The sequence below is a fragment of the Mesocricetus auratus genome, unplaced genomic scaffold (genome assembly GCF_017639785.1).
Source record: "Mesocricetus auratus isolate SY011 unplaced genomic scaffold, BCM_Maur_2.0 Super-Scaffold_100676, whole genome shotgun sequence".
In the NCBI taxonomy this organism is placed as follows: domain Eukaryota; kingdom Metazoa; phylum Chordata; class Mammalia; order Rodentia; family Cricetidae; genus Mesocricetus; species Mesocricetus auratus.
The window spans coordinates 76,594,499-76,603,919 of record NW_024429266.1 but is presented as its reverse complement, the minus strand read 5'-3'; the positions used below and the strand labels follow the sequence as shown (position 1 = coordinate 76,603,919).

At 41.8% G+C, this 9,421-nt stretch overlaps 1 protein-coding gene across 4 annotated transcripts in view; it reads right to left on the bottom strand.

The window, feature by feature from the left end:
* Cdh20 (cadherin 20) overlaps positions 1-9,421 on the bottom strand; it is a 238,774-nt gene that overhangs the window by 22,755 nt on the left and 206,598 nt on the right. For all 4 annotated transcript variants that reach the window (XM_040737753.1, XM_040737757.1, XM_040737755.1 and 1 more), the window contains one exon: positions 264-385. In XM_040737753.1, coding sequence (XP_040593687.1) covers positions 264-385 — 122 coding nt within the window. The remainder of the gene's footprint in view (positions 1-263; positions 386-9,421) is intronic.

The window sequence follows — 9,421 nt, the reverse complement described above, 5'->3', positions numbered from 1 at the left end:
TCAAGTCAGCCATGAGAAAACAAGCCAGTGAGCGGTTCTCTTCCATGGCCTCTGTGTTAGCTCCTGCCTCTAGGTTCCTCTCCTGCTTGAGTTCTTGTCTTGATTTCCCTTGGTAATGAACTATTACCTGCAAGTATAGGATGAAATAAAGTCTTTACTTCCCCAGATGACTTTTGGTCATGGTGGTTTATCACAGTGATAGAAAACCTCACTAAGACAGTTATCTTTAAGGGTTACCTCTGGACATCTGGGGTTTACCTTACCTGTCCAGCTTTAGCATTCTCACAGATAAAAGCTTCATAGAATCTGGGAAACTCTGGAGCATTGTCATTCACGTCTAAGACTTTGATTGTGACAGCAACGCTTCCCACTTGGGAGGGATTGTCTAAAGAGAACATAAGGAACATTGATGGTGAGATCTCAGAAAGGCAGAAAGGCAGCTTGTCAATCTGGATTGTCAAGGAATAGGTAAAATGCTTGGAAAGTCTAATATGGTCATAAGGTGTGTGTTGCCTGTTAAGAGTGTGGCCCCACACAAGCTGGGACGGAAGGAAGCATTTTCTGGGGTGTGATGTCAGGGATTATACAGGAAAGGGCAATACTTAATGGGGAGCAAGTGCTACAAAATGAACCTGAACGTTTTGACTCATGCTTGGTTCATACTTTGGGCTACAGAATTAAAAGTCAATCCTATATTCTAGGATTTTGGATAACCCATTCCAATTAGGATGTGTCTTTGTGGAACATTGGGCTTGATTTAAATAGAATAATCCATTCTTTGACTTAAGTTTCAGAATAGTTTCAAGTTATGCATGGGGATACATGCAACACCACACATTTATTTCTGCCTAGGGACTAAAAGGATATTATAGGATCAAGCTCATTACAAAGCCACAGCATTAACTGGGGCAGGAGCCATGGGCATTCATGGGGAAATGTGTGCCTGGAGACAAATGCACAGCCCCCATACTGTTTATTCCTCCTGTTTTGAGCTGCTCCCCAGGGAGACAACAGCAGTTACAAGACAAAAATGTGAGGAATTTTGCTAAATCCCAGAATACATTGCTCTTCAGGTTCATCATTTTTTCTTTCTTTCTCAAAAATATTTATGTTTTGCTGTTTTTCCCCTTAAATAATTCTGTGTGCATTAGGCTGTTCTCGGGGAAAGGTGATGAGTTAGACACTGGCTGTATGTGATACCCTGACTGACAGGTAAGATTAACAAAGGAAGAAAGAGAGGAAGTGAGTTAGTAACCCAAACACACAGCTAAGCACAGAAGCAGAAAGGCTGTGTGACAAAAACCAGGAAGCCATCTGCAGCTGGGGCCCTACAGGAGGAAGAACAGTAGATCTTCGGAGTAAGAACCTACCTGGGCCAAAGGTCACATGTGTACTTGATTGCGTGTGCATGTGGCTCCTGGTACAGAAAAAAGGAATGTTCCTAACACAACTACAGCCCTGTCAGGCATAACTGACAATTCATGGGTTCAGATTCAACAACACTGTGAACCTTAGGAAGGAGGATAAGAAATTCCAGCTGACTACTTCTCCACCTGCAGACTCCAAAATTAGAGTTTTTTGGGGAAAAGCTGCTTCAGTATTTTGCTATTAAAATTATTTCTTCTTCTCTTCCTCTTTCCCTTTCTCTTCCTTTTCCTTCTCTCATTAAGTTTTTCTTCTTTTTGCAATACTGTTAGCACTTGATTTATTTGTTTTCTTAAAAATATAGTATTTCATGTGTGTGTGAGTGGACCTCCATACTGAAGAGCCCAGACCCTTACCCAGCCCCCACCTTTGGCAGCCATGACAGGCTGCAGAAAAGACCCAGCAAGAAATAGGTCCCTGACTCAGCAACATGTGCTGAACCCCTGTCCTTGTCTGACCTTGCTCTGGTCACTAGGAAACCAGATACCTTCCATGTGGCAAGGAACCAATCAGAAGTTAGTTGGCTGGCTCTGGATGTGCTTTACTGATAACAGTGAAATGCAGAGTATAGCAACCACCCTGGGAGGGCCTCTAGGCATAGCAACCTTGCTGCAGCTGCAGCTGACCAATCAACACAGGACAGGTTGCCTAAGTCTGGAGGTGCACCAATCCTGAGACTGTTGCCTATGCAAATAGCAGATCCTCAGACACTCCCCTTGCTCTACCCCAATATATTCCCTGCTCCACTGCTGCTCAAGGTCCTGCCTGCTTCATCCGCTGTGTCAGATGAACTGGGGAACCCAAGTTAACTTGTAAAATTAAAGACTCTTTACTTTTGCATCATATCTGGTCTTGTGGTAGTTTTGGGGGGGTTCAAGTCTGGTCACAACAGGCACAGCACATACCACTGCCCATGTGTGGAGTCGGTTCCATCCTTTTATCTTCATGTGGGTTCCACTTTACACTGGTCAAGTCTGTAGCAAACATTTTAACTGCTGAGCCCTCTCACCAGCCCATTATTATTTATATTTTTCAAAGAAGCTTTTATGATTTGCATATCTAGTTTTGTTTGTGCAATTTTATTTTATTTTATTTTATTTTATTTTATTAATATTTTTTATTTTCCATTTTAAATTTAGATAAGAAACAAGGTTGCTTCACAAGTCAGTACGAGGTCCCTCTCCCTTTCCCTCCCCTCCTCCCGTACCCTCCCCCCATCCCCCCCCCCCCCCCCCCGTTATCCCCTCATTCGCCCAGGGAGGGTGAGGCCCTCCACGGGGGTGTCCATAGTCTGTCATTTCATATAGGGCAGGGCCTAGACCCTTTCCCAAGAGTTCAGGGTGAGAGTGCACCTCACATTGTTCTATGGGAGTCCAAAGTCCCTGTGTATACTTGGTATGGGTACTGATCTGCTGCCCAAGGCTCAATAGATTACCTAGGCCTCCTCACTGACACCCAGATTCAGGGGGTCTTGATCAGTCCCATGCTGATGCCTGGGATTCTAGAGTTAACCTTTGTCTGGTCAGCTGTTTCTGGGGGTTAAACCAGCCCAGTCTTAATCCCTTTGATCATCAGTCCTCCCTCTCTGATACTGGCTTTCTTGAGTTCAGCTCAGTACTTAACCAGCCACTAAATGTAGTTTCTGTTTCCCAGACTCTCTGGCCATAGGATTGTAGGCTGGCACTCCCCAGATCTATGTCTAAAATCCATATATGAGAGAGTACATGCCATGTTTCTCTTTTTGTGACTGGGTTACCTCACTCAGGATGGTTTCTTCTAGTGTCATCCATTTGCCTGCGAATCTCATGATTCCGTTATTTTTTTCTGCTGAATAGTACTCCATTGTGTAGATGTACCACATTTTCTCTATCCACTCTTCGGGTGAGGGACATCTAGATTGCTTCCAAGTTCTGGCTATTACAAATAAAGCTGCTATGAACATAGTGGAACAGACATCTTTGTTATATGAATGGGCATCTTTTGGATATATGCCTAAGAGTGCAGTTGCTGGGTCTTGTGGTAGGTTTATTCCCATTTTTCTGAGGAATCTCCATACTGCTTTCCAAAGTGGCTGAACCAGTTGGCACTCCCACCAGCAATGGAGGAGTGTCCCCCTTTCACCACACCCTCTCCAGCATAAATTGTCATTGGTGTTTTTGATTTTAGCCATTCTGACAGGAGTGAGATGGTATCTCAGAGTTGCTTTGATTTGCATTTCCCGGATGGCTAAGGATGTTGAGCACTTTCTCAAGTGCCTCTCAGCCATTTTAGACTCCTCTATTGAAAACTCTCTATTTAGTTCTGCAGCCCACTTTTTAATAGGGTCCTTTGCTGTTTTGGAGACTTGCTTCTTGAGTTCTTTGTAAATTTTGGAGATCAACCCTCTGTCAGATGTGGGATTAGTGAATATTTTTTCCCATTCTGTGGGCTGCCTTTTTGTCTTGCTGACTGTGTCCTTTGCCTTACAGAAGCTTCTCAGTTTCAGTAGGTCCCATTTATTAATTGTTGATCTTACTGCCTGTGCTACTGGTGTTATGTTCAGGAAGCTGTCTCCTGTACCAATTCGTTCAAGGGTACCACCCACTTTCTCTTCTAAGAGGTTCAGTGTGGCTGGATTTATGTTGAGGTCTTTGATCCATTTGGACTTAAGTTTTGTGCATGGCGATAGACATGGATCGATCTGCATTCTTCTACATGCCAGTCTCCAGTTATGCCAGCACCATTTGTTGAAGATGCTTTCTTTATTCCATTGTATATTTTTAGCTTCTTTGTCAAAGATCAGATGTTCGTACGTGTGTGGGTTAATATCGGGGTTTTCAATTCGATTCCATTGGTCTACCTGTCTATTTTTGTGCCAATACCAAGCTGTTTTCAGGACTATAGCTCTATAATAGAGCTTGAGGTCAGGGATGGTGATGCCTCCGGACGTTGCCTTGTTGAACAGGGTTGTTTTGGCTATCCTGGGTCTTTTGTTTTTCCATACAAAATTGATTATTGTTCTTTCAAGGTCTGTGAAGAACTGTGCTGGGATTTTAATGGGGATTGCATTGAATCTGTAGATTGCTTTTGGCAGGATTGCCATTTTTACTACGTTGATCCTACCTATCCAAGAGCATGGGAGATCTTTCCATTTTCTGAGGGCTTCTTTAATTTCTTTCTTTAAAGATTCAAAGTTCTTACGATACAGGTCTTTCACTTGTTTGGTTAGCGTTACCCCAAGGTAATTTATGTTGTTTGTGGCAATTGTAAAGGGTGATGTTTCTCTGATTTCTCTTTCAGCCCTTTTATCATCTGTATATAGTAGGGCTACTGATTTTCTTGAGTTGATCTTGTAGCCTGCCACTTTGCTGAAGGTGTTAATCAGTTGTAAGAGTTCCCTGGTAGAGTTCTTTGGGTCACTGATGTAAACTATCATATCGTCTGCAAACAGTGAAAGTTTGACCTCTTCCTTCCCAATTTGTATCCCCTTGATCCCCCTTTGTTGTCGTATGGCAATAGCTAGAACTTCAAGTACCATGTTGAAAAGGTATGGAGAGAGTGGACAGCCTTGTTTTGTTCCTGATTTTAGAGGAATTGCGTTGAGTTTCTGTCCATTTAGTTTGATGTTGGCTGTTGGTTTACTGTATATAGCTTTTATTATGTTTAAGTATGTCCCTGTTATCCCAGATCTCTCCAAGACCTTTATCATGAAGGGGTGTTGGATTTTGTCAAAGGCTTTTTCAGCATCTAGTGAGATGATCATGTGATTTTTGTTTTTCAGCTTGTTTATATGGTGGATTACGTTGATGGATTTTCGTATGTTGAACCATCCCTGCATTCCTGGGATGAAACCTACTTGGTCGTGGTGAATGATTGTTTTGATGTGTTCTTGGATCCGATTTGCCAGTATTTTATTGAGTATTTTTGCATCAATGTTCATGAGGGATATTGGTCTGAAGTTCTCTTTCTTAGTTGTATCTTTGTGTGGCTTGGGGATCAAGGTTATTGAAGCCTCATAGAAAGAGTTTGGCAAAGACCCTTCTGCTTCTATTGTGTGGAACACTTTGAGAAGAATTGGTATAAGCTGTTCTTTGAATTTCTGGTAGAATTCTGCACTGAGGCCATCTGGACCTGGGCTTTTTTTGGTTGGGAGACTTTTGATGACAGCTTCTATTTCCATAGGGGTTATAGGTCTATTTAAGTTGCTTATCTGTTCTTGATTTAGTTTTGGCAATTGATAGCTGTCCAGGAAGTCATCCATTTCCTTTAAATTTTCGAATTTTGTGGAGTACAGGTTTTCAAAGTATGACCTAATGATTCTCTGGATATCCTCAGAGTCTGTTGTTATGTCCCCCTTTTCATTTCTGATTTTGTTAATTTGCGTGTTCACTCTCTGCTGTTTGGTAAGTTTGGACAAAGGTTTGTCTATCTTGTTGATTTTCTCAAAGAACCAGCTCTTCGTTGCGTTGATTCTTTGTATTGTTTTCCTGGTTTCTACTTTATTGATTTCAGCCCTCAATTTGATTATTTCCTGGCGTCTACTCCTCCTGGGGAGTGTGCTTCTTTGTGTTCTAGAGCTTTCAGCTGTGATGTTAATTCTCTGGTATAACTGTTCTCCTGTTTCTTCATGTGAGCATTTAGCGCTATGAACTTCCCCGTAGCACTGCTTTCAAAGTGTCCCATAGGTTTGGGTATGTTGTGTCTTCATTCTCATTGAATTCGAGGAAGTCTTTAATTTCTTTTTTTATTTCCTCTTTGACCCAGGGATGGTGCAGTTGAGCATTATTCAATTTCCATGAGTTTGTAGGTTTTCTGCAATTTGTGTTGTTGTTGAATTCTAATTTTAAAGCATGGTGGTCTGATAAGATGCATGGAGTTATTCCAATTTTTTTGTAGCTGCTGAGGTTTGATATGTTGCCAAGTATGTGGTCGATTTTTGAGAAGGTTCCATGTGGTGGTGAGAAGAAGGTATATTCTTTTTTATGTGGATGAAATGTTCTATAGATATCTGTTAATCCCAGTTGGGTCATTACTTCTATTAGCCCTTTTGCTTCTTTGTTGAGTTTCTGTTTGGTATTCCTGTCTAGTGGTGAGAGTGGTGTGTTGAAATCTCCCACTATAACTGTGTGGGGCTTTAGATGAGATTTAAGTTCTAATAATGTTTTTTTAACGAATGTGGATGCCTTTGTATTTGGGGCATAGATGTTCAGAATCGACACTTCCTCTTGGTGGGTTTCACCTGTGATGAGTATGTAATGACCTCCTTCATCTCTTTTGATTGATTTTATTTTAAAGTCTAGTTTGTTAGATATTAGGATTGCTACCCCGGCTTGTTTCTTGGGTCCATTCGATTGAAAAATTTTTTCCCAACCTTTAATTCTCAGGTAATGTCTGTCTTTAAGGGTGAGGTGTGTTTCCTGTATGCAGCAGAAGGAAGGATTCTGTCTTCGAATCCAATCTGCTAGTCTGTGTCTTTTTATGGGTGAGTTAAGGCCATTAATATTGAGGGATATTAATGACCAATGATTGCTCATCCTTCTTCGATTTGCGATGGTTGTTGTTGGTGGAATTATGTGTGGAATTTCACCCCTTTGTTCTTTTGGCTGTTGGTAGAGAGAGATTCTCTAATGCTTATATTTTTCTGGTTGTAGTTAGCTTCCTTGGGTTGGAGTTTTCCTTCCAAAATTTTCTGTAGGGCTGGGTTAGTGGACACATATTGCTTGAATCTAGTTTTGTCATGGAATATCTTGTTTTCTCCGTCTATAGTGATTGAGAGCTTTGCCGGGTATAGTAGTCTGGGCTGGCATCCGTGGTCTCTTAGTGTAGGTAGAATATCTATCCAGGACCTTCTGGCTTTCAGCGTTTCCATGGAGAAATCAGGTGTAATTCTGATAGGTCTGCCTTTATATGTTACTTGACCTTTTTCCTTAGCTGCTCTTAATATTCTTTCTTTATTCTGTATGTTTGGGGTCTTGATTATTATGTGGCGAGGGATATTTTTTTGTGGTCCACTCTATTTGGTGTTCTGTAGGCTTCTTGTACCTTCATTGGCATGTCTTTCTTAAGGTTGGGAAAGTTTTCTTCTATGATTCTGTTGAATATGCCTTCTGCCCCTTTGAGCTGGATTTCTTCTCCTTCTTCTATACCTATTATTCTTAGGTTTGGTCTTTGCATGGTGTCCCATATTTCCTGGATGTTTTGTGTTAAGGATTTGTTGGATTTAAGGTTTTCTTTGGTTGATAAATCCATTTCTCCTAGCGTATCTTCAACACTTGAGATTCTCTCTTCCATCTCTTCTATTCTGTTGGTAATGCTTGTATTGGTAGTGCCTGTCTGTTTGTCCAGCTTTTCTATTTTCTGCCTTTCTTCAGATTGTGTTTTTTTTAATGACTCTATTTCAGTTTTCAACCCTTGCAGTGTTTGCATTGCTTCTTGCAATTTTCTGTTTATCTGTTCATCCGTTTGTTGCCTTTTATGAATTTTTTGGTTTGTTCTTTCTTCCATTTCTTGCATTTTTTGGTTTGTTTTTTGTTCCATTTCTCGCATTTTGTGCTTTGTTTCTTCTTCCATTTTTTTTCATTTTTTGCTTTGTTTTTTCTACCATTTCTTGCATTTTTTGCTTTGTTTCTTCTTCCATTTCCTGCCTTTTTTGGTATGATTCTTCTTCCAATTCTTGCATTTTTTGCTTTGTTTTTTCTTCCAATTCTTGCATTTTTTGGTTTGTTTTTTCTTCCATTTCTTTGAGGGATTTTCCAATATCCTCTTTTAGGGCCTCTATCATTTTCATGAAAGTGCTTTTAAGGTCGTTCTCTTCTGCTTCATCCTCATTGGAATGTTGGGGTCTTGCTGGTGTGGAGTCTCTAGAATCTGGCGGTGTCATATTTGTTTTTCTGTTGCTGACTGTGTTTTTGTATTGTCTCTTTCCCATCTCTTCTTCTAGTGGGTGCAGAAGGAGCCCCTTACTGGTCTGGGGACCAGAGTTCCCTTTTGGTGGGTGCTAGCAAGTCCAATAATCTGGTGGTTCTTCTATTCCTTGTCCGAATGCTGGTCCCGTGGGTGGAGAAGAAGAACAGGAATCTGGGGCGCTTATCCTCTTACCTGGTCCCCTGGACCCTATGCTGGGTCCTGTTGTACTTGATCCAGAACAGCTACTCCCCTGGTCTCCCTGGGTCCTCTGGTTTCCTGGTCTCGTTGGTGGGAGAGAAGACCTGGGGTCTGGGTGCTTGGCTCCCGCCGGAATTGGGAGCTCTGTGCAGGTCCCAGGCGATCTGCAGGCACTGGAGCTCAGGCCGGGAAGCCGGCCTGTTTACCTGCTGCTGTTGGAAGAACCGCCGCTTCCCTGTACTCCCAGCCTCCTCTCCTTTCCTGGTCTCGTTGGTGTGAGCGAAGATCCGGAGTCTGGGGTGCTTGGCTCCCGCCGGGATTGGGAGCTCTGTGCAGGTCCCAGGCGATCTGCAGGCACTGGAGCACAGGCCGGGAAGCCGGCCTGTTTACCTGCTGCTGCTGGAAGAACCGCCGCTTCCCTGGACTCTGTGCAATTTTATTTTTAAAAATTTATTATGCATATGAGTGTTTTTTTTTCTTGCATATAAGTGCACCATGTGTATGCCTGGTGCCTGTAGAGGTCAGAAGAGGTTGTCAGATCCTCGTAACTGGAGTTACAGATGGTTGTTAGCCATCATGTGGGTTCTGGGATTGGATCCTTGGTCCTCTGAAAGACTGCTCTTAACTGCTGATCCAATTCCTAGTTCTTTATTTTTTTATTGTATAATAGTAATTCAAATACGTCTTGCTTTTTCTCTTCTTTTCCTACCTTTCTTTCCCCTTCTCTTTTATTAACCTCACTGATTTATCTTTCATCTTCCTTTATTTATTTCATTCATTGTTTTTTCTTTTACTAATTAATTAACAAATTGTTTGTGGGGTGGTTGGGATAGGTGGGTTTGTGTAAGTACGCATGTTTGTGTAAGCATGCATATCCCTGATGTGCATATGGTACATTTGTATGTAGATTCAG